Genomic DNA, 26391 nt, shown 5'->3' on the forward strand with positions numbered 1-26391 from the left:
ATGTGGCGTAGCCACATTAGGCGTAAATGTTTTTTTTTAATTAATTGGTAAAGAAGAATAATTTTGGTTCAAGTACAATATTAGTACTATTAGTAAACAAACTCATTTAAAGTTATTTAAATGTTTAGGTAGTTGCCGTTATGCTCAAACATTTGAGCTACATGCCAGCTGCTTACAACTGCACAACTGTTCGTATTCCCGGTTTACTAGAACATAGGGATTGATTCCTTCTTTCAAATATGAGCAGTTCTTGGAATCTGTATGCCAAATAACTCTTGCACGCACACTTGTGATCACTTCGGCTACCCAGTTTACTCAAACATAGGGGATGATTCCTTCTTTCGAGCATTCTTTGAATCTCAATTAAAATCGCAATGAATGCACAATTTGACAAAGGGTTTGGTGGATTTTTAGAGCATTAATTCTTTTGTATTGGAAAGGTTTCGTACGTAAACGTGCGATCCTCCCGATTTACTCAAACATGGGGCGATTAATCAATCAGGAACAACACAATGTGAATAATAAAAAAAAGTTTGCCTTATGAGATTCAGCCTTTTGGGTTTTCGGCTTTTTGAGTTTTCGCCTTTTAAGTTTTCGGCCATTTGATTTTTCGACCTTTTTAGTATTAGGCCTTTCAAATTTTCGCCTTTTGAAATTTCGCCTTATGTTTTTCGGCCTTTTGATTTTCAGCCTTTTGATGCTAAATCATTGTGGCACGTAATTTTGGAACGATGGTGGAGAGACATACATCCGACTGAAGCAAAGCGAATTCGACTGATCATAAATACATGAGGGAAGTAGGTTTTATATTCTTTTACCGGACAAACGGGTCACTGAACTGTTGAGGGAATTTCGGCTTTAAACAGAACGCACTGTTTGAAGGTTCAATAAACTTATGCCGCTCGAGTCCAGCTGAGCGGTATTTATTCGAGATGACCTTATTAGTATTTGTTTACATTTCATCTTTACTGGATACAGTATATAAGAAAACTGCCGACGGGGTTTAGCCTTAGCTAAGCCCTTTCATGAACACAACAATTCTTCCTCTTTTAGATTTGAATGCATCCTTTGATGCTATGCTTTTAAGCCAACCCTATTTTTGATTAAACACTTGATTGTGTCCTTAGACACTCTAATTATATATTAGATTTCTGACTGCGTCCTTAAACGCTCGAAAGCTTTTCATTTTGTATCCATTGATACCTTAAATTAATCACTTGATTACAATTAAATTACATATATATTTTTAACTTATAATTTCATTTCAATAATAAAAATTTGTTCGCACTTCACTTTTTCAATTTCATGTTTTCGCGGCGTAACCTTATTCGTTCTGACCGCTTCAGTGCCGGCGATCCTGCTGCGTAACTCGAATTGTCATTCGCCCGTATTTTCTTCTTGTCCGACTCTACTTCAATGTTAGAGAAGCCGAAGAATTCGTCTTCTGAATGATGCCTGTTACGCTTACAGTGTCTCTTGCACGGAGCAGCTAAATTCTGACGCCTACTACTCGCCTTCGGGACCCTCAATTGCGAGCGATGCGCTCTTACGACCACGCTTCCAATACTGATCTGAAAGATTGTAGGAGAATACTGTTTTACAAACTTTCCTTGTACCCACCTAGAACAGTCTTTGATGTTATGGTTTTTGTACCAAATGGTATCTCCTACAGTCAGTTTAGTAATTGGGTCAATCGAAATTGTCGCCTTAATACTAGGAATATCACAGATTTTCAATTTACTTCCATCTATGGAATCGTCAATAATCTTTGGTTTGGTTACTTTTTTAGGGTTAATAAGATCCAATAGGATTTTTGGTGTATAGGTAAAAATCCTCTCAGATGGAAAACTTCCATCCTTAGGCAAACAGGAATTTCTATAATTTATCAGAAATAAGTTAATCTGATCCTCCGTATCCATCTGTCTAACTTCTTGATCAAAAAGGAACTTTTTGAACACATCCTTTACAATCCTGACCGACCTTTCGGCTTGCCCATTACTAGAGGGATTGTAAGGAGGGCTTTTCATTACTATTATTCCTTGCCTTTTTAGAAATGAAATAAAAACAGACGAATTAAAGGGTGGACCACCATCCGTAACCACCACATCTGGAAGACCAAATCTGGCAAAAACAGAAACAAATTTCCTTATCACCTTGCTTGCATCCGTACCAAACCTCATCCACTCTACCTCAATCCATTTGGAAAAACTGTCTATTATTAATAGAAACACCTTTTGGCCAAAATAAAAGAAATCAGCGTGAATTCTACTAAATGGACGAGTCGAGGGAATCCAATGCGATCGCGAATTATCTTTAGGAACTACTGCCATTCTATTACATGATTCACATGAGTGGACAAAAGCTTCAATTGCTGCATTAATGCCGAACCAGTACACCGACCTACGAGCCATCTGCTTCATTTTTACAATACCAGAATGATTCACATGCAATAATTTCAAAATGTTTCTTTGCATGGACTTTGGAATCACAACTCTATCCTGGAAAATTAAACACCCGTCAATCACCTCTAAGTCGTATCGATTAGAGTGGACATTCACTAAATCCTTGTCAATTTTCTCAGGCCAACCATTCTGGTAATAAGCTATTAACCTTTGTAAAAACGCATCTTGATTAGTTTCTCTGGCAATATTAGAATAATCTATGGGAACTTCCTGTGTAAAATTAATACTATTTACGATCTCTTTGTCGTACTCTTCTGGAACACCCTGCTCAAGCGGAAAACGCGAGCAAAAATCTGCGTTAGCCATTTGAGCTGATGGTCTGTAACAAATGTCGAAGTCATAAATAGATAATTCTAAAATGTACCGCTGCAATCTCGTAACATAAATTGAGTTTTTGCCTGATTTGCCAAAAATACCTACAAGGGGTTTATGGTCGGTATAAGCCGTAAACCTTTGACCATATAGAAATTTATGAAATTTTTTAATAGTGCTCACTAAAGCCAATGCTTCTAAGTGCAAAATGGGATAAGAACGCTGTGCCTTATTCAACGAAAACGAAGTGAAGCTAATTGGTTTTTCAACACCGTTAACAATATGTGCAATGACACCACCCAATCCATAACCTGACGCATCTGAAACAACTACAATTGGCTTTTTAGGATCATAATATTCTAAAATGTTTGCATCCAATAAAGCCTCCTTGCTATCAGCAAAAGCTTCGTCACATTTGCTGTTCCATTCAAATCTTACATCTTTCTTGAGCAGTTGATACAAACAAAACAGTTTAGAGGACAGGTGTGGAACAAATTTACCATAATAGTTAACGAGTCCTAAATATGCCTTCAATTCCGTTACACTATTAGGGGTAGATGCTTTACTTATTGTTAAAACTTTTTCAGGACTTGGAAGCAACCCTTTATCAGTTATAACATGGCCTAAATAAGGTAAACTTGACACAAAAAATGAACACTTCTTCCAATTAACCTTGATGTTAGCATTGGTCAAACGTTCCAAAACCATGTCAAGTTTCCTACGACAATCTTCCATATTAACTCCTGCAATCAAAACATCGTCTAAATAAACACAAACGTTCTCTAAACCAGCCAAAACCTGCTCCATTACCTGTTGAAAAATAGCCGCACTAGAAGATGCACCTTGGGGTAAACGGTTGTATGTAAACAGACCCTTTATGGTATTAATTACCATAAATTTCCTAGATTTTTTAGACAAAGCTAACTGTGTATAAGCACCTTCTAGATCCAGCGAACAGAATACCTTACAACCAGATAATTTAGCGAACAGGTCCTGCGCAACAGGAAGGGGATACGTATTGGGAATAATCAACTTGTTTATGGAAACTTTACAATCAATAACCATCCTAATCTCCTGATTCTTCTTCATTACTACAACTACAGGGGAGGCCCACTCACTAGTCTTGATTGGTGTTATAACTTTTTCTCTTTCTAGCATCTCCAAATGCTCTATAACTTTTTCCTGTAATCTATACGGAACGTCGTAAGCCCTTCTAAACACTGGAGAATCTTCTTTCAACACCAAATCAGCCTCATACCCAACAATTGGAGAAGAAAAATCTTTATGAAAAACCTTCGAAAATCGCTCCTTGATTCCTAAAATCGTTTTATCATTTGCATTGCTAATAACCATATTGTTGACCATAGAAGGATTTGCGAAAGCTTTTCTCCAACCAACATAAAAAACATCCAACCAGCTACGCCCTAACAAAGGTAAAAAGTCATTTTTGCTGTCTAAAACAATCAACTCTACACGTTTGTAAATACCATTTAGAACAACATCCACCGTACCTTTTCCTAAAATTGATAGCTCAGCCCCATTAACAACAACCAATTTCTTTCCGCATTTTTCTATCGGAAAATCAAAAAAATTATTGTATAACCGTTTCCCTACTAGAGTGATTGATGATCCACAATCCACCTCCATTTTGATCGGACGACCCTGAATTAATACGTCAACTAAACACGGATCATTTAATTTTGTTTTGCTGGAAACCATCATACAAGTAAATTCACCTGAATCATCCGAAGAATCGTCTAAGGCTGGCTTCAATCTGTTGAACAAGTGCTCTAAATTAGTACCGGAGCTGGAACTTGGATACTGCTCATCCGCAAATTTTACAGTTGGCTTCCGTTGGCTGTTGATGTACCTAAAGCATTTTTTCAAAACATGGCCTGGTTTCCCGCAATAATAACAAACCATGCTTCGTTTGTTATTGTCGTATCTTCCCGGTTTTGATTTGCTGTTATTCCTATCTCTGTTACCACTCATACTTCTATTCCTCAACACGAAACCTGACCTGCTTCTACTTCTACTCCTGCTTCTATTTCTTCCACGCATTTCATCTCGTCTTCCCAATCTCGTTTTTACTGAAGCCACCTGCTCAGCTTTTCCACCTAACATTCTAGCTCTCGATCCTGCCAACTCCCAATTTACCAACATGCGCTCCGCCGATGCTAAAGTAAGATTTTCCTCGCCTAACATCTTCTGCTGTAAATCTTTATCAAAAACTCCCATTAAAAGCTTGTCCCTAATTGCCGTGTCTTTAAATTCCCCGAACTCGCAATATTCTGCCTGTAGCTTTATAGCTAAGACAAAATTTTCCGCTGACTCATCCGCCCCTTGGACGCGATTATAAAACTTGAACCGTTGTATCAAATCCGACTCCTTCTTATCAAACCGTTCCTTCAACTTTTTAATGATTTCCGAGTATTGCAAAGTGGATAAATCTTTAGCCGGATACAACAGTTTGAGTTCCTCAAACACTGCTGGTCCGCTAAGCGTTATAAACAAAGCTTTCTGGGAATTTTCCGGCACTTTATTATATGCAAAAACAAACCCCAAGCGCTCTACATAATTGGCAAAAGAAGCACCTGGTACGTAGGGCTCAATCGAACCGACAATATTTGATGCCATTTCAAAATTTATCCGCGCTATCAAAAAAATACGGTCACTCTAATGAATGTAGAAAGTAAATAAAAGTCGCTTACCGCCGTCGATGTATACTACCAAACGAGCGAACGAAATCTTCCTACACGCCCCACACAACGATGTACGTGAGCTATGCTGCGGAGTACCGACGAACTTCTCGTAGAATCCCTCTCGCTCCGATGCTGCAGACTACCGATGCTGGCTCTCTACTGTTCAGAGAGGATGCGACAAAATCGCGCAACACCACCTTTGCGGCCTAACGAAAGATAAAAAAAATTTGTATTCACTATTGCTCTTTTTTCCGCATCACCAAGCCTTTGCTTTTTGTGCAACTGTGGGACCTTTGTTCTCCTCACAAACGGTTAATTATGATTAGCCTTGGTGACACTACCAGCACCTTAGCGCTCTATTTTTTCACCTTTTTGTGGCTTTAGCAAAATCACTGACGACCTTTGTCGCTCTATCACTATCACCGTAACTTTTTGCACAATTTTTGTGGCTTAACCACCCGCTGTATTATAAACGATCTTTGCCGTTTCACTAAGCGTGATTTTTTTGCTGCCGTGTGCCTTTGCACCACAAAATCCAACCGGCAATCACTTCACTTATCACACGCGTACCGAAACTTTTATCCTCGTCGTCACTTTTTATATTCTTTTACCGGACAAACGGGTCACTGAACTGTTGAGGGAATTTCGGCTTTAAACAGAACGCACTGTTTGAAGGTTCAATAAACTTATGCCGCTCGAGTCCAGCTGAGCGGTATTTATTCGAGATGACCTTATTAGTATTTGTTTACATTTCATCTTTACTGGATACAGTATATAAGAAAACTGCCGACGAGGTTTAGCCTTAGCTAAGCCCTTTCATGAACACAACAGTAGGTTCGAAGGAAGAAAACCTTACGCTTACCACCGAGTATATCGAATTATATCGAGCTGGTTGATGAGACCAGCAGAGAAGTTCAGAGACGTTTCTTCGTTTTCCCGTGCAGATGGAAATGGGGTGCAGATGGAAGACGGAATGTGTAGAACAGTTACTGCAACTGTTACTTAGGGAGCCACCCATCGTTCCCACAGGAAAAATTGAGCGGCTGTGGTGGGCTGGGCTAGTCATCATAACCCGGTAAAAATGGCTCCCAAAGCTAATCCGACAGGTACACGGAGGAGAGGATCAACCACACACTTTTTCAAAAGCACCATTCAGGCAAGCCGATGGTTTTTCTAGTAGCTATTTTGCATGATTTGAGTCGTTATAATCTAATAAATCGACTGATATTCTTCTTTTAGAGTTTTGAAAAGGTTTAAATGTATAATCCGGTGGCAAAGCTGAACACGATTTTTCTTACGCATACTACCAAGCGTTCAATTCTAACACATGCTCAAAAAAGGTAACTTGAGCCTTAATGGGTAGCAGGAAAGCTCCGTTGCACCTACTAAGGGTGAGACAAAGAGCCCACGGTTTGGATGGCGTGCAGCTATGATGTTTGTTTACTCCGAGTGATCACCGGTCGAGTGGTGCGGAGGGCCCATGGGATTGCACAAATTAGTTCGCCTACAAGATATGTTTAGTGCGTTCGGTGTTCGTGTTCTAAATACGCGTTCGAGGAGCTTTGCATCTCTTAAAATGGAGATTAGGGTTTCTTCGCTCACTGAATCGCTTGCTAGGATGTCCTGTATTCCTGGTGATAGTTTGTTCGTGGGTGACCTTTGTGTGACCAGCTTGCAATCGGGAAAGGGTTCTCGGCTCGAATCTTCTGGGCAGTTAATCCAGCAAGCCACCTCCCCTTTAACCTGCTGGGGGTAACCGTATTGGTTCCTCCATGGGTGGTGAAATGTTCTCTTGTTTTACTTCGAAATTCAGTGATTATACCCGAAGAGGGTACCAATTTGGTAAACAGTTCCACGGCAAGTCTCCCACGCGCTGCCAATGCAACGGTTTCTTCATTTCCGCTGATCCCACAATCACCAGGAACCCAATAAATTGCAGCCAACGCATCGCAGTTGCGTCTCGATAGCCTGTATGTACAGGTGGCGGGATGTACCAGTTTCCAGGACGTTGATTACCGACAGTGAGTAAGATCGAGATGTCATCTGTTTTGTTGGCCAGCACAAGGCTAATCACTGCGGCTTCTGCTGAGAAAACGGAACTGAAGGCGAGGCCTGTATTTATCCCCTGGACTCCCTGTGAAGAATTGGGCGTGGTTTGTGAGCCGATCTTTCATTAGCTAGTAGAACTTAGCTCGGGTTACCTCTGGGGAGGGTCCACCACCAAATGACCTAGATTAGCTGGTGTTCGTGCACGGTCGACTTTCGTACTAGGGGCGGTCCCAGGTTCTATAGAGACGTGTCAGTTGAGGATGTTCCGTACCAGTGTACTCCCGAAATATGTTTTGTGTGGACTGTAATAGGGCGCAGTCGTTGTCCGATGTCCTCCCCAGATATCCTCGGAAACATCGGATCGACTGTCCAGCTCCTTTGCGGAAGGCAAACTGGCGCTGGTCTAGGTGGTGGTTCTCCCCCAAGAAGGGCATAAGGCGTTTATTAACCATCCGTTCCATAATCTTCCCGAGGCACGGAAGTAGGATTATGGGGTGGAAGTTGCACAGAGTTTGGGATCCTCCCCTCCCTTGCGGATAGGAATTATAAAGACCACTTTCCAAGATGATGGAACAGAATGGCCGTCCCAGTTACGGTTGAGACATTCCAGTAAAACTTCCCGGCTGGTGGAGCGTGTCGCAGTAAAGGGGAACCGGACCTCATCGAATCCAGCAGTTTGTCCGTGCGACGGACAGTGCAGAAAAGTCTACCGAGTTCGTCAGCAATTTCCTGCGTGTCAGTCATAGTATTCCCGTTGACAACGAGTGAAAAGCCAACTTGCCATCTCTTGCAACTGAGGGCATTCAGCATTTCTTTGATGGAGGACGGCAACATGACCGGGAACTCTAGTAATATGGGAGAACGCACTCTTCTATCCGAACCGTACACTGAAAATTAAGTATCAGATTCACAGTCCGCGCAATCCTCCAAAAACATACGCTTATGTGCGAATGGACACATGGTTATAATATCGTATTTATACACGTGAAGTCACATACACGGGACAAACACGTTAACATACCAATGCTTGAGCCCTTCGCGATCTTTTACGCACACCTAAGCCCCCGATCGCGCAAACTTTATAACACCTCGGTAAGATGAACATTTTAGTGCTTACGAAGTTACAAACGCGGTCTCTAACGCGAACACACAAACGCCCGTGTTCGCGCGATCATGAATCGGTCACTTCCGGAAATCCTCCTAGCAATTTAGGTCCATACATTCAGTTGGACCAATAAAAAAATAACGCTCATATCCACTAGACAACACCATGGCGACCGAGAACTATAGTGATATGGCAGAATCCACTTCGAATATCTGAACCGTGCCCCAAAAATTAAGTATCAGATTAACGGCCCGCGCGCGATCATTCCAGAATACACGCTGTCATGACAACATAGAATCAGTAAACTATAATCATTCATCCTGCCTTACAATAGCGCTACCTACAATGAGAGAGGAACAGTAGTATGAACGAGAGAAGAATAAAAAACACACTTTGTAACTAGCGCAGTTATTATTATTAACCATCATAACAATTTGGCGACGAGGATGGTCCATTTTCGGATGATTTAATGAATGTTGATACGCTTGATGGATGGATAGTCGAGTAAATGCTGCAGAATACCAGAATTTACAGGAAAACGGAATAATAATTTTCTCCTAGTGGAGCAGCGAGGCGGCTGCCGGAAACAGAGTTGCCAGTTTGAAAGCATCGACCAGATTGAGTTGGAAACCAAAAAGAGTCGATTTTAAATGGTTTTAAAAGTGCGCAAAGCAGTTTAATCTTTCGGAATATTATAAACAAGTGGGAAAAAAGATGGAGAGCGGTAACATCAAAGCATTCGACATCAGTGAAATTTCGTCAGTCAATCGGTACTCGTTGGACCAAATGGAAGAGATCTTTGGAGCTATAGTCCAATCCATGATTTCAACTCCCCGGCCGTTTTGACGTTTGCTGCGGGTGGAATGACAGCTGTTGTTTTTGCTTGTTGGGAACATTTTACACTGCGACCAACGTTTTGTTCGATTTTTTACATTTGGTTATACGATTTGTAGTAATTTTTCGTAACTTTATAAAATTTTGAAATCTTATTAAATGCGACAATCTGCTAGTTTGCACTGAATATCAAGTCAACGAAGAGTAACTTTGGTTAGAGTTTTTATTTAGAGCATTTTGTTATTTGTGGGTGAAATTAATATTACGGTTCTTGGTACATCTTTGTCCTCCGATGTGTAATATCTAACAATAGCTAACCAGAAGTTTATTTATCGATTGATACATCATGGTACATCAATAAAACAAAAGTTATTAGAAACATTGATCCATACTATATTGTATTTCGACTATGCGAGCTATCAACATCCGTGACGACTGACTTGTTGTTGACTTTTTAATGAACTTTTGTCGTATTTTGGCAATATAATAAAAAAACGTAGTTTGGATCGCTACAATAAAAAATAAACTGGTTTGTACATACAGTCGAAGACATGATAGTAGAGGAAAATAGGGTAATTGTGGGAAAAGTAAGTTTAACCAATAAAATAGTTTCACTTGCTAGTTCTATAGTTATAGAAAACATTCGAAAATTCTTTGTTCAATGCGGATGAACGAGAAAATGTCCCGACCTCACACTGCCATGGTGTTCCTTGCTCCCATTTGAATGCCATAATCTGCTCCTTGGCAAATTTGCATGCACAGTCGACGGACAGACGGATTTGCAAAAAATTTAGTTATAAATGTCACTTATCGTTCAATGGGTTCAAAGTTCAATGGCACCCGATGATCGGAATCCTGAATGGGTCCTGTATGGTTTTCAGCTACATTGCAACAATCTAAACCTTACGGGTTAAAATGGTTTGACTTGATGCGAGACTGAACATTTTGGAAGATAGTGTCTCCAGAAAGTTGTGTCCAGTAAGTCAAGGATTCTGGATGAGCTGGATGCCATAATGAATCCATTTAGGATTTCGAATCAAATTCCGAATGGTTTGATCTGGAGCTTCATAGTATTTCCCAGTAATTTATACCGAAAAATGAACCTGGTTCTAAATAGTATTCCGGCACCAGGGACACTGGAACCGGAGTGCGAGTTAGAAACCGGTAGGATTCAGGCTAAACTTCACTGGGTTGTTATCGAAACGTACTTGCTACACTTATGGCATTTTCGATTGATTGACACTGGTGTAATGGAGTGCACTGGTTTTGCACCATTTTTGCACAGTGCACTCCACTACACCGTTGCACATTAATCAAAAATCCCATTAGAAGTCTTCGACGCTTTATTGCGATGGTAATGTTCAAGGAAAAAAAAACCTAAAATACAAGCCAAACATACAATCAAATCAGCGGCATTAATTCCATCTCCAAGAGTCGACTTGAATTGTTCCTTTAAGAGAAGTAAATTTGAATTTCAGAACATTAATTATTCACGTGGACTCTAAGCGACGTGATTCGTTTACCTCTATCAATATTTAACGAATTTAATTCAGTCCCTTTACTAAGGAAGTAGTTTCTTTACATGTGATTATATTGGGGATATCAAATCCTTTGTCAGCAAGAACTAGCATTCGAGAATATCGAGAAATTCGGACTTTTTTGATGATGAACTGATCAGAGCATCGTCCCGTACAAGCAACAGATGAACACAAGCGTTCCATTTGCCGCCGGGCCGATTAGAAATTTTGTAGTTTGCATAAGTTTGTAAGCGCTTTGATGATTTTTAGCTTCAGGATTCGATCGTCTCTCTGTACTAATCTCGAAACTGCCAATAATAAATATCTTTCTATCTCCATACTGTTATTTGACCGATCGCGGCGTATGCTTCTCGATTGTATCTTTTGATACGATTTTGATTGCATACTTTAAGCACTCGCACATTGCGAATACTGTTCGGTAAAAATGCTTCGAAATTGTTGTAGCACACAATGAGTAATATTCATCAAATGAAACGTTACTTAGAAGATTTTGCAATATCATTACGAAGGGTCCTATTCTGCGCGGCGTGTAACGTGAGACGACTAACCTCACCTCACTTTACGTGACTTTTCTCACCCTATTCTGAGAGTCGAGTCGGGTGAGGTGAGATTCCCCATTGCGGTTAAATGGGCGTCTCACGTCACCCGAAAGGACTCTTCAGAATCGGGTGAGAAAAGTCACGTAGAGTGAGGTGAGATTAGTCGTCTCACGTCACACGCAGCGCAGAATAGGGCCGGAAGACTTCATTCTTTGTCATTACACAGTAAGGTTTGGCTACTTTCTACAAAATTGTAAATACGTTGAATATTTGCTAATGCCAGTCATTTTTCAGCCAATAAACAGTCGTTTTAATTATCGTAGTATCGTTTCTAGAAAGTCAACACGTTGTTGCAACCGTGCCAATTGCAAACGATATCGTTGTTTTAATAATCGACACTCGCGATTTTCATCGGAATGGACTCGGAATGATCCGTTTTTGAATTCTCTACATTTGGTGTTTCACCTGAAATGAAAACAAATCTTGTTAAACATACTCAGATTCTTTCCAGAGAATAATTACTCAAAAATAGTGACTAAATAAACTAAGGTCCGCTTTCTTTACCCACGCATTATTTTTAAAAGTTCAGTGTGGGTGAAGAAATCGGCACTAAATCAGTTACTTTTCATATTTCCACTGTAAGGATATACTAGAAATTTCCATACAGGTACAATAGACTGCCCAGAAAAATAATGAATTTTTGAAAACTCAATCGGCCCACCCCTGAGTCGATTCCTAGTCCCACCAGGAGTATTTGCTCCAAATTTGAAGCAAATCGGACAAGTCTAGCTACCGGACCAACGTGCTTGAAGTTTGTATGGGATTTTTCGACAATTTACATGGAGAAAACCCTCTTGCTCATAATTTCGCCGCTATGTGGCACTGTATACATCAGATTATCACCAAAAGTGAAACTTAAGAAGATAATTTTATTATCTACAACTTTGTTGAAGACTGCAAAGCGATCCGACTCCAATAGGAAAAGTTATTAAACTTTTAACGAAGTGATGTCTGAGTCAGTTTTGCATGGGGCCTAGCAGTGCATGATAGTGTATCAGTACTAGGTTCTAACAAACTAAACATTTTTGTGGATTGATGGTTAGATTTAGCTGAATAGTATGTTCGGAACAATTGCAGTACATAATACGAGTTATGTTTTGGTTAGAAAATTTTAGTTCAATCTGTGAGCGCATAGATGGCGCCAACACTAACTTTTCAACGGAGAGAGATAGAATATTGAGATGTTTGTAAGAATTACTGCAATATTCTTGTTCTACAACTTTGTAGAAGACACCTAATTTCTATCTCTCTTCGTTGAAAAGTTAGTGTTGGCGCCATCTATGCGGTCAGATGTGGAACTACATTTTTCTAACCAAAACATAACTCGTATTATGTACTACAATTCTTCCGAACATACTATTCAGCTAAATCTAACCATTATTCCATAAAAATGTTTAGTTTGTTAGAACCTAGTACTGACACAACACCATGCACTGCTAGGCCCCATGCAAAACTGACTCAGACATCACTTCGTTAAAAGTTTAATAACTTTACCTATTGGAGTCGCATCGCTTTGCAGTCTTCAACAAAGTTGTAGATAATAAAATTATCTTCTTAAGTTTCACTTTTGGTGATAATCTGATGTATACAGTGCCACCTAGTGGCGAAAATGTGAGCAAGAGGGTTTTCTCCATGTAAATTGTCGAAAAATCCCATACAAACTTCAAGCACGTTGGTCCGGTAGCTAGACTTGTTCGATTTGGCTCAAATTTGGAGCAGACACTCCTGGTGGGACTAGGAATCGACTCAGGGGTGGGCCGATGGGGGTCATTTTTTTCTGTCACTCTAAGGTACAACTATTTACATGAAGACGAAAAGCGCCCGGATGCAGTTGATTGCATCGGGAATCTGTCTGAACTAATTTTTTGATAATTTGGTGGAGAGTTGCGATTTTCATGCATCACGATGTACCGTTTTTCTAGTTCGATGATTTTTTCAGATCTTCGAAAAAGCCCCTATCAGAATAATAATAGGTTTGTTCCAGTACCAGGAGAAACTGGAAGTACTCCGGAGAAAGTCGTTCCTGTACTCTCATCTTCTCTTTTTTCTTCTTCTGGTAGCAAACCGGAGTAAAAGGGAGCAAGAATTTGTTGCTCCTGTTTACTCCGGAGTGACTTCCGTGTACTGGAACAAACCTAATGTGTACTGCTCTTAGAGCTGGCATGTACAGTAAGATTCCGTTTTTCGCACGTTCCGTTTTTGGCATGCTCCCATTTTGGTACACTCCGATTTTGGCAACAAATGGGTTCCGTTTTTGGCAACATTCTTGTTGTACATAATAAATCTCTTAAAACTGCGCAATAAATATTTTTTTATATCAATTGAAATCACATTATACTTTTTTCCTCAAAGGGGCAAATCATTTTTTTTAAATTTTGTTAAAATTGTCTCATAGTTTCAATCTAGGGGCAGATCACTCTAGAAATGTATAACAAATATGTATCAAATTAGAAAAATGCATTTAATTTCCATTTTTGCATCAACTTTGCACTCCCTCGCAGAAAAGTTTGTTTAACAAACGTCTTACGCTGATTCACTTTGTTCGACGTTTTGTTGAATGTAGAGCTAATTTTTTGTAGGGTTTTTACGTCTTACACGCAACGCAAAATACATTCCGAATTTATATTTTGATGGAAAGAAATGCATTTAATTTAGCTGATTTTTAAAAATGCATCACAAGTGATCTGCCCCTAGGTTTCAATTTATTACTGTGATAATTTTGAAATATTTTTCGTAATGTTGTTTTGAAACAGTTTTATGCATTTAAGGGTTAACTATACGTGTTGTGTTTAATGATCACAATAAGTATAGAAAAGTATAGAAATGTATTATTTATGTATAATATAACTGGTAACAGTATAACTAGTGTCTGAAGGAATCAATTTTTATAGTAAGACCCAGAGCACTTTAAGAGTCAAGTACAGAGGAATGCGCTACACTGCATAATAAGACTAGTTCTGGAGAAAATTTTCAATAGAACCTTAATAACATTGCGAGCCTCTTTCTCTTTGGATTATTACGACGTCAATACAAAACTTGGCACTAAATTTTCAGTACATATCGAAAGCTGACCATGGTGCGTCCCAAGGCCGTATTTGAAAATACAAAACTGATGGCCCCCAAATAGTTTGGTTTAGCTTTGGAACATTTGTTAGTTTTTTTGGCGATTTTTTTCAAATGAATGGAATTGGGGTGGTCCTAGTGGTTGAGGTGTTCAAAGTATCGACTGTTTAGATGTGTGAATTTTACCTGCGAAATGCCCTACAATATAATAACACAAATCAATTGAAGCAAGTTTGCTAAATAAACAAGGCTATCTATAATGGTTAATCTGTTATGATTTTTATTTAAAGATTTAAGGTAGGGTGGCTCTTGAAAAATAGGGTTGCTTATATTATCTTTTGATGTGTTAATTTCTCGCAAATGCATTGTTCTAGAGATTTTTGGAAATTTTATTGGAGCACATTTTCACAGTAGCACTGATGTTTCAATCCCTTTTGTTTGGATAGTTGCAAGTGATTTATACAGGTTTTCTTTAAACCTAACTATCTTCAAACATTGCAATTTGATTTTCAATCTATTAATTCCGACCGGAATATCGACGATTGGTTAGTTATAGAGAACAAAATTTATGTTTTTTGTTAAAAGAGCAATGTTTTTTAACAAAATTGTTCATTAATCTTCACGAAAGAAAAGATAACAATCCCAGGAGCGAATGTTATGATAACATTTATCACACTTTGAAGCTTTTTTTTAATTATTGTATATTTTCGAAGATTTAGGAATAAAACATTTATTTCTAGATATATTTTTCATAAAAAAAATGGTTAAATTCATTTTCTCAAGTATTTTTTAACGTCATGTAGCGCCATCTATATAAGTTATAAAGTATAAATGTCTTCAGTACATGTGTTAAAAATATCAAACAAACAACTTTGCCGAAGAAAGTTTTTTGATAGAACACGCCTGTCAAAAGATAGAACTGATCTAGATCAGTTCCTACTTATCTAGACCAAAACCAACGTTGTCAAAATAATTATCAGTTCCATCTAAGATACTTTTCTAAAGACACTAATCCTCCAGGATATATACCCAAGGCGCTAGAGGTTTTGAGCGTCGAAAGTAGCACGTGCCCCACCGTACGACGTCTGAATTTGATAAAAACATGAATAAAATTGAATTTGCTTATTTTTTGTTTCATCTCATTCCATTTAACATATGATTAAAAATCCTTGAATCATTTTTGAAATCGTGAATTGAACATCTAAAGTTTAAAAAAATGTTCCATTTTTGGCACGATTCCGGTTTTGGCACCTGAAAAAAATAAAATTGCCAAAAACGGAATCCTACTGTATTGCATTATCATGAAATCCGCTTTTTTCTATCGCTACAATCTTCTACAGGAAGATTGTATATTTTCATGTTTTCAGGGACATCGCTGCTCTCAGAATCTAAACAACTTATGTGAGAGTACCCAATCGATGTGTATCACAGTTCCGCTGCTTTACCTACAGCAGGAATTAACACAAACGAACTTCCAACGTCTTTTCAGTCGACTTACAGTTACCTACTACACAGTCGTGAGTCATTTTAAATAAAAATCACAACAACTATCCAAATACAGTTTGGTAAACAAAAGCAGTGATTGTCAATTTTCAAACAAAAATAAACACAACACAAGAAGAAGAAAAACATCGAACACAGTTCCACCCGCAGCTACTGTCAAAGTTAAAACTGATGACGTCATCGTGGATTAGACAATTTATGGAGGTAAACAATGTCGTTCTTCCAACTCGGAAAAAGGTTTATCTGCTTCATTTCGCCGGTCCTGATGTACAAGATATTTACTATAGCCTCTCTGGACATGATGCTGAACTTGCACCAGGAACGAATGCCTACAATTATGCTGTGGGGCTGCTAGATGCACATTTTACCCCATTAACTTCCATTCCATACGAGCGTTATTTCAATATTAATTCTTCAAAAGGGCTAATGAGATTTTTGTAAACAAACTTCTTTCGCTCATTACTCTGCTGCCCAGTTGAATTTCTTGAAAAATACACTTGAATCAACACATTTACCCTTGGTAGAATCGATTTCAAATTCTGTGTTGAAATTATAACAAAATAAGAGATATCAGCAAAATAAAAGTTTGTTTACAAATCTTATTAGCCCTATTCAAAAGTTGATACGGATTTGTTCCGTCAAATTCGGCAACATGAAACCGAAACGTTCGATGAATTTGTTTCTCGTCTGCGGGAGCAAGGCAGAACGTGCGATTACGGAGAGTGCACAGATCTACGTATAACGGAGCAAATATTTGATAATTGTGCGCTAGAAAGCCTTCGTGAATCAACGCTGAAAAAGAAACTGCTAACATTAAATGAAATTATTGACGAAGCACGACTACTTGAAACATTAAGCAAAAATCGCGAGAGCATTCGACGCAATCAGTCGGATGTTAACCGTGTTAAAGAAGGCACAAGCAGTAACGGTGTTTGTTTTGGATGCGGCAAAGAGGGACATTTTGCTAGTAATCTGAAATGTCCAGCGAAAAATAGAAGCTTAATGTAAAAGGGATGTTTAAAGCTGATTTCACGGCAAATTCTAAAACGATCCACGACGAGATTTATGTAATCCAAGGAGCTGGAAGCAACCTGTTAGGAAGAAAGACTGCCATGGAGCTTGGTATTCTGGAAATCAAAACTGAGATTTCGGAGGTTCGATCGAAGCCTGTTGTGCCACTAGGGAAATTCAAAGACTTGCAGGTTAAAATCAATATCAACGAAAAAATCAACCAGTTCAACAATCATGTCGACGTATTCCAATCCCATTGCAAACGCTAGTAGAGAATGAGTTGAAAACATTATTACAGCAAGATGTTATCGAAATTGCCCCCTCGAAAGTTTCGTGGGTTTCTCATCTCGTGGTAAGACCTAAGAATGGAGGTGAAGAAGTTCGCATTTGTGTGGATATGCGAATGACGAACAAAGCAATCATTCCAGATCGTCACCCTTTGCCGACATTTGACGACATCATGCCACACTTGAATGGATGTCGTGTGTTTTCGAAACTTGATCTGTGTAAGGCATTCCACCAAATTGAACTAGCTCCAGAATCACGGGAAATTACAACGTTCGTGACTCTCAGCTTTTTACTGATACAAAAGGCTCATGTTTGGGATGAACTGCTCCTCGGAAATCTTTCAGCGGGAGTTGGAGCGTGTCTTGAAAGGCCTGGAAGGAGTAAGAAATTTCATTGACGTTGTGTTAGTATACGGTAGAACGGTGGAAGAACACGATCGCCGTCTAGCTGCAGTACGTCGCAGGTTCGATGAGCATGGAATTATATTGAACGAATTAAAGTGTCAGATTCGAAAACAGAACGTGACCTTTATGGGGCACAAATAGTCTCCTGATGGAATTCTTCCCATGGAGGACAAACTAGGTGCAATTAGATCTTTTCGGAAACCAGAGAATACTTCAGAGATGCGCTCTTTTCTTGGACTTGTCACGTATGTCGGAAAGTTTATTCCCAACTTGTCCGCACTAACCGATCCACCGCGTCAGATGATCAAGAAGGGATCCAAATTCCAATGGTCACCGGAGCGAAAAGAAGCGTTTAATAAGGTAAAGGCCACGATGTTAGAACCTCAGTATGTGGGATACTACAACCCAAATAAACCCACATTGGTAATAATGGATGCCAGCAGTGTAGCGCTAGGAGCTGTCCTGGTGCAACTAGACAAGCAAATACCACGTGCGATTTGTTACGCGAGCAAAAGTTTGAGTCCTTCGGAACAGCGTTATTTTCCGCTTGAACGAGAGGCCCTGGCAATAGTGTGGATTCTGGATAAATTTGCTATGTACTTGAGAGGTTTGAAGTTTACCCTAGTCACCGATCATCAACCGTTGGAAGTATTATTTGGAGAACGATCTATTCCTAGTGCCAGAATAGAACGTTGGGTGCTAAGATTACAGTCATTTCGATATTCAGTTGTCTATGTGCCAGGTATACTTAACATTGCGGATCCTTTGTCAAGGCTATGCCGAAGCATTCCTAGCAAAACGTTTGATCAAGAAATTGATTAATCGCTTTGTGCTATAGTTGAAACCGGTCGCCTCACAGCACTGACATTGAGGCCTCGGAAACGGACGAAGAAATTGCCAGTGTAAGAAAAGCTCTATTCTGGGGATTGTAGCGCAAACTCACAAAAGTATAGGGTATTCAAAAATGAGCTTAGTTGCATTCGCGACATCCTCTTGCGTGTCAATAAAATCGTGGTTCCTGTGAAACTAAGAGCACGAGTTTTGGAATTGGGGCACAGTGGTCACCCAGGAGTAGAAAAAATGAAAAGACGAATTCGAGCCTCATTGTAGTGGCCAGGCGTCGATTGGGAAGTTGAAAAATTCTGTAAAGCGTGTTTGGAATGTCAAGCTGTGGGTCAGGGTCCTACTCCAGAACCCCTTAGAGTACGAGAGCTTCCATCGAAACCGTGGAGCTATCTTTGTGCAGATATTCTTGGGCCGTTGCCTTGTGGTAAATCTGTCTTGGTAGTGGTAGACTACTACAGTCGTTACCAAGTAGTCGAGATTCTCACCAAGGTGACATCAACTGAACTCATCAATTGGTTCCAAAGAATATTCACCAAAATGGCTCGACCAGATATCTTGGCAACCGACAATGCCACCTATTTCTGTAGTACTGAGTTCAAGGATTTCTTCGTTGACAAGGGCGTGAAGCTGAGGAAAACAACACCCTATTGGCCAAGAGCAAACGGCGAGGTGGAGCGACAAAACAAAACCTTTTTCAAAACAATGCGAATCAGTCATCTGAAAGGTAGTAACTGGGTGACAGATCTTCAAGAAAATATCTATATGTACTCAGCAACACCTCATTCGGTCACAGGAGTCTCCCCAGCGGAACTAATGTTTGGTAGGCGATTCAAAGACGTTTTCCCGCACTTCGATTAAGACAAACTACTCGACGACGAAATACACGATCGGGACAAAATGGCAAAGCAATACAGCAAGGACTACTATGATCGTAAGCATGGAGCAAAAGATTCGAACTTAAAGGTTGGCAGTATGGTTCTCACGAAAAATATGACACTGGGACATAAACTCACACCTTGTTTTGACCCAACACCGGCTAGGGTGATAGACGTTGAAGGAAGTTCAATAACAGTGCAAATGCCGGAAGGACAAACATACAGAAGGAATTCGGCTCACTTAAAGCCAATTGAAACAGGGGATTTTGGAGAAGTTATAGCAGACACCGAAAAGGAGGTTGGCGATACGAACACGTCAGAAACGGACTTCCATTGTTCTGGACACGGTGACGGCAAACTAGCAACAGAAGTTGGACGACCAAGACGAGTAACAGCGAAACCTAAGCAATATGCCGATTATGAAATGAATTATTTTTATTTTATTTGCTCGCAGCAAATGACTTATTTTTACGAGGGTAGAGGGGAATTGTCATGACCACATAGAATCAGTAAACTATAATGATTCGTCCTGCTTTACAATAGGGCTACCTACAATGAGAGAGGAACAGTAGTATGAACGAGAGAAGAATAAAGAACACACTTTATAACTAGCGCAGTTATCATTATTAACCATCATAACACACGCGAATATGCGAATTTATACACGCGAGGTTACCTACACGTTAGCACACGCGACATACAAACGCACACGCGATCGAACACGTTAACGTACAAATGCTCGAGCCCTTAGCGATAATAAACGTCATCGCGAAGACCTTACGCCCGCACATATCTGAAACGTACAATGAATAGCACATTAGGAAGCACGGCCCGCTGCAATTGGCCTTAAGCAGTGTTTTAGCCTGTCTGTGTGATTCTTATGGGGAAGCCTTCCGAGAAGCTAGCTCTACAGCTCCAGTAGGGCTCACGGAAAAAAAGAAATTGGAATAAATTTCTATTGCAGTTGTTTTATTAAAAAAATATTAATTTTGTTTTAATCTAGATTTTTCCGTTAAGGACGCAACGCCTATAACTAATTTAGTTATGAAGTTTTTTTTGCCTTTCGACTTCGTCTCATCAGAATCGAACTGTTTCTAAGCAAACCCCTAGTGCTGCGTGTAGTCCCGCAAGAAATGTAACGACTTTATTTATTGTCATAATCTTAATCAGAACTCGTTTTCTTGCGGGACATTACGCAGGACTTGCTCAAAAACACAAATAGTGTTTTCGTTTTTGAGCTAGCTTAAATCCGGCGATAGCTTAGTTCTGTCACTAAGTTAGTTTCGGATTCTGATGAGATCAAGTCGAAACGCAAATTCCATAACTAATTTGTTTATTTGGGTCTTTGACCTTAAATGTCATTCACCCATATAACTAATTTCAGAAGCACATTATTTTTATAAACATGTTTTTTATCTTCCAAACAATTAATATACTATTCCAAGTAAATTGTATAAATAATTAAGTTACATTCAACTAACTCAACTACTAATCTTCCCCACAGATTGCTGCCAAAGCTAGCCGCCAGCTGCAGGACCCGTTGGTAATCATGACTGGCAATCTGCCCCAGTGGCTGCAGCAGATTGCAGCTGCCTGTCCATTCCTGTTCCCATTCGAAACACGCCATCTGCTATTCTACGCAGTCTCGTTCGATCGTGATCGGGCGTTACAGCGTCTTCTCGATACCACACCGGATCTGAATTCGGCAGACACCAGCGAGCGGGTCACGCCCCGTTTAGATCGGCGCAAACGTGCCATATCGCGTGAGGATATTCTCAAACAGGCAGAATCGATCTTCCAGGTTTGTGTTTGTTCAGCCAAACGATCCAGGTGTTGATAGCACACGGAAGCACTAAGGTGTGATATTTGTTTTTTACAGGACTTTGGCCATTCGAAGGCTCTACTGGAAATTCAGTACGAGAACGAAGTCGGTACCGGTCTTGGTCCTACGCTGGAGTTTTACGCTCTGGTCTCAACGGAGCTACAACGCTGTGATCTAGGATTATGGAATGACAGTGACAGCTACAAGAACAACAACCAGCAATCGAGCTCGATTGCGGATAATATTGTCAAGTCGTCACTGAATCAGATCGACGATGATACGACCACGACCAACACTACGACTGCCACGTTTAACAGTAGCGCAACTACGACTACGAATCGATCGTCGCTATCGCCGACGGGAACGCACAATCAGCAGGATAGTGATCACAATGTCAGTGATAGCAGTTTCGTGATTAGCAACGACAACTCATTGAACATGCTGATTGAGCAATCGGACAATCTGTTGATCAACAATCCCCAGCAAGCTGAGCTGGAGAACAATCAGACGCCACCTCCACCGAACCATCAGCACATGTCACTGCTATCGCCCACATCCGCTGGTAGCAGTGCGAGCCTGTCCTATGTCAATGCACCCCACGGGTTGTTCCCGATTCCGCTTAGCAAAACGGCGAAAACTTCGCAGATCTCACGCTTAAAGTACAAGTTCAAATTTTTAGGCAAATTTATGGCTAAAGCTGTGATGGATAGCAGAATGGTAAGTGAAATTCTTAACTTTAAATCGTTCTAAGCTCAGGTATACTAAAATTCTCCTATATTCAACAGCTTGATTTACCGTACTCGATACCATTTTACCGGTGGTTGTTGGCAGAGGAGAACTCACTTGGTCTACCCGATCTCGGCCAGGTTGCACCTGAAGTACAGGGAACTTTGCTACGTCTGAATGAGATTGTGAAACTGCGCGACCAGGTTCAAAGTGATCCCACCCTGGATGCCATGGAGAAGACTGAAAAGGTGAGTACGGGACTTTCTATCACCAGAACATAATAATAAATCTCCTTCGTTTACATTCAGATTGAAGCCCTCGACCTGGACGGTTGCCCGATTGCTGACCTCGGCCTGGACTTTGTTTTACCGGGCCATCCCAACATTGAACTGCGTCGTGGTGGTCGAGATATGCCTGTCACTATTCACAATCTACATCAGTATATTTCGTTGGTATCGCACTGGTTCCTGCTGGAGGGCGTTTCGCGGCAATTTGAAGCTCTGAGAGAAGGTTCGTAAACGTGATTTGGTGTTTTCGTCGAAAATTATTAACCATCCTTTTCAACAACAGGATTCGATTCGGTCTTCCCGGTTAATCGGCTACGCATGTTCTACCCGGAGGAACTGGAAAGTGTATTCTGTGGTTCCGGATTGAACGCAGCAACTCACAACCGTTGGGATGTCCGTATGCTGGTCGAATGCTGCCGGACGGATCACGGGTTCACGCAAGACTCGCAAGCCATTCAGTTCTTCTACGACATTCTTAGCACCTACAATAGAGAGGAGCAGCGCTTGTTCCTACAGTTTGTCACTGGTAGTCCACGGCTGCCGACGGGTGGCTTCAAAGCCCTTACCCCAGCGTTGACTATCGTACGCAAAAAGATGGACGGTAATCAGAACCCAGATGACTATCTGCCGTCGGTTATGACCTGTGTAAACTATCTCAAACTGCCGGAATACTCTAGTCGGGAGGCAATGAGGCAGAAGTTGAAAGTGGCGGCTAGCGAGGGTAGCATGAGTTTCCATCTATCCTAGACGCTTCGGTGTGTAGAGTATACAATCACGGATACCACAGAAGAAGAGAAAGAGGAAAAAACGATGGACAGAATGGATTTAATGCTAGTCGCAATGCGTGTTTTTCGCTTTCATTAGTTTTGTTTTTCGAATGAGTTGAATAATGAATATGGTGGTTCGAGTTAGGGTCATCGAGGTTAGCACTTACACAAACAGAAATGCGCAATACCGTTCGTTTTAACCAAATAAAACTAGTGAAGTGAATTCATACTGAACGAGAAAGTGTATATATAGGAAAGAGAGGTTATGTTATTTTTGAAGTCTGACTGTTCTTTATTTTTGAAAAGGATTCCTTCAATGGAAAACCTTTCGGTTGTTCACGGTTTATGCATAACTATTGCAAATGTGAAATTTAGAGCAAATAAACCTGGCGGGTGATGTTTATGAAGAGGAAAATGATAATAAAACGCCATGTCCCACCGGTAGAGCAGAAATTCTTAACTTTATTAGGACATTTTTCCTTGACTCGATCATTATCATCAGGCTGTTTATTTTTTGTTTGTTTATTTTTAAACTGTAATGAATACTTTCTTTTTTAGTTCTAATTTCATTTTTTTTCGCTAAGGGATAGTGTGGCAATAAGTCTAGCCGCACGACAGTGAGAGATAGCAAAGAAACGCCACAGTGCAATGTATAAAACTAATAAAGAAATACTTATGGTACGCCCCATATTTCCCCTCTCCAGTAGCTACATCAAACATACTACGCAGGACGGCGAAAGGAAAAGTAACCTATAATCACATACAAACAGAAACAAGTGACAAGTTTAACAAATGACGTAACTCAAACTTTTCAGTGTACGTTCTAGCTTACCTTCTAGCTACAATATTTGTTTGTTTGGAAAAAAAATATCAACTAGCTATAACTAATCTGGTGATGTGACAGCGGTGATCCTTTTTTTCGACATTCTTACAAATTATAGTGGAGTTATTAAACAATCCAGTTTATAACGGGACATCCTATAAGAACTACAAAAATTATCAGACATGCTTTCGGACTCGGTAACGCAGTCGCAAAATCAGTCGACAGATGACGATGACTATTATGGTCCCGACTCGATTGTACATTATTCGTTCTGGACATACCACGAACCAATACAAAACAAGCAAAGCAAAGTAATACAAAAAAAACAATATTTAATAGAAATGTATGGTAAATAACAAAGGTTTATAACCATTTATTGTAACAAAACAAACGACAAACAAAAACGGTTGGTAGGCATTACAACTAGCGTGCGTGAGTGCTTTCGTTCGCAAGATAGGAGTGTGGAGAAAAATAATAACCTTTTTTTTTTGAGATGTGAGGCACATAAATCTTATAGTTTCAAAACTTGTGTGTGAGCAACAGGTTTGCATGATAAGTGTGTTAGTAGTGATTGTGGTCAGAAGTGTTACGAGTACAATATTGATAACGATAATGATAATAACAATAATCAGTATGAATTAATTGAATATCTGAAGCTTGCTGCTTTTTTTGTAATGGAAAGAAAAGTTCCTATATAAATGATTCATCTCTTTCCCCCAGAGTGCATCAGCTTCCGTCAACGGAACAGAGCATCAACGTCTGCATGTAACACAATTTATAAGGTTTTTTTTTGCCGACGAGTCCATTACAGCTACCGCGAATCTCACTCCTTTTTTAGGACAGTACACCGACCGAATTTACACCGATAAGTGCTGCGCTGTGTCTTTGACTTCTTTTAGGTTTTGTCCGCTGATTATTTTAACGAAATCGTCCGCGTATTGTACTGTAACCACATTATCCTCGTCCTGGTCGGTTTTGTGTAACTCCGTCGTATAAATATTAAAAAGCGTAGGCGATAATACGTCACCCTGCGGTAACCCTCGCGAGATTATGGTTGATACCAATCCCTGTTCTGTCCGCATTACTAGCTGTCGATTTTTGAGGAAATTCTCGGTCCATACTCTGATGTCCTCTGCAAATTTCATTCTGGTCAAAGTTACAATAAGAATGTCTATGTCAACAGCATTGAAGGCGTTAGAAAAGTCGAAGAAAACTGCTACGCTGATCATGTTGTTTCTTTTTGCTGCCATTAGGTGATTTGTAACGAACTCCAGACTGTCCTCTGTGGATTTTCCTTGTCTGAATCCGAACGACAATGCCGGTTGGAGCTGTTCGTTCTTTTCGTGTTGTTGTATTCGATGTAGTACTGCTGTGTTTGCTGATTTAACAACCGTCGGCAGGCATGCTATCGGTCTGTATGATGATACTACTGTTGTTTCCCGACCAGGCTTTGCAATTGGTTTTATTTTAATCTCCTTGAATCGTTCCGGCAAGTTTCCAGCGGTGTAGTATGTATTAATTTCATGAACAATTTTTTTCTTAGTCCCTGTGTTCAGGTTCCTCAGGATCTCATAAGTAAGCTGGTCTGTTCCTGGAGCTGACCTGGCTTTCTTTTTTTGAATGATGCGATTCCATTGTTCTAGGTTGAGTAATTCCTTTGCGGGTGAGGTACTTGGTATTTTTTTTACAATGGAGAAGACCTTTATGTCCTAGCCCAGTACGCGTGCTATTGGTAGGGTCCAATCTACCGCACGGGGTGCACTGGGGGCGTGTCGGACTCGAATGGTGACCAGCCATTAATACCGACTAAACTCCATTGGGCTCCGCCATCATTCCTCCCAGGAACTACCTCTCGGTATTACTTCTGGGGGGATGGCTGTACTAAATGTACTCATTCACTCTCACTCACGCGTTCATACATCCTGTATGAGGCTTACTTGGGTGCTCTTTCAATCGCACTTTGATTCACTCTCAAACACTCCCACATGAGGCTCACTTTTGTGCTCACCTTTTACGTTCCATGCGAGGCTGACTTGTGTGCTCACCTTTTTCATTCCTTGCTAGGCTGACTTTTATGCTAGCCTCTACCAACCTGTGAGGCTGACTTTTATGCTCACCCTTAACATGCAGTGTGAGACTGACTTGGATGCTCACCCTTTCACTCCTCTGCCACGCCATGAGGCATCGATAGCTTAGTTCCAACATACTACGCTACGACCCTCCCGTCTTGGCATGAGGCAGTCCTCTTATACGCCCAAGGGTGGGAAAAAATCAATACTGAGGCTCGTTTTCCGATTTCGATCGGCTCCAAGAGCAGATATAATCGACTGATTCCTTCAACCCTAAAGTGAGGCTCACTTACTGATGGACTTCCC

General features: G+C 40.3%; 1 protein-coding gene across 2 annotated transcripts in view; it reads left to right on the plus strand.

Moving 5' to 3' along the window:
- LOC131685601 (E3 ubiquitin-protein ligase TRIP12) overlaps positions 1-24671 on the plus strand; it is an 86082-nt gene extending 61411 nt beyond the window's left edge. For both annotated transcript variants that reach the window (XM_058969454.1, XM_058969453.1), the window contains exons 7-11: positions 21096-21392; positions 21471-22130; positions 22199-22387; positions 22448-22649; positions 22710-24671. In XM_058969454.1, coding sequence (XP_058825437.1) covers positions 21096-21392; positions 21471-22130; positions 22199-22387; positions 22448-22649; positions 22710-23173 — 1812 coding nt within the window. In that variant the 3' untranslated portion in view covers positions 23174-24671. The remainder of the gene's footprint in view (positions 1-21095; positions 21393-21470; positions 22131-22198; positions 22388-22447; positions 22650-22709) is intronic.
- The last annotated feature ends 1720 nt before the right edge of the window (positions 24672-26391 follow it).

The sequence above is a fragment of the Topomyia yanbarensis genome, chromosome 2, assembly GCF_030247195.1.
Source record: "Topomyia yanbarensis strain Yona2022 chromosome 2, ASM3024719v1, whole genome shotgun sequence".
Taxonomy (NCBI): Eukaryota; Metazoa; Arthropoda; class Insecta; order Diptera; family Culicidae; genus Topomyia; species Topomyia yanbarensis.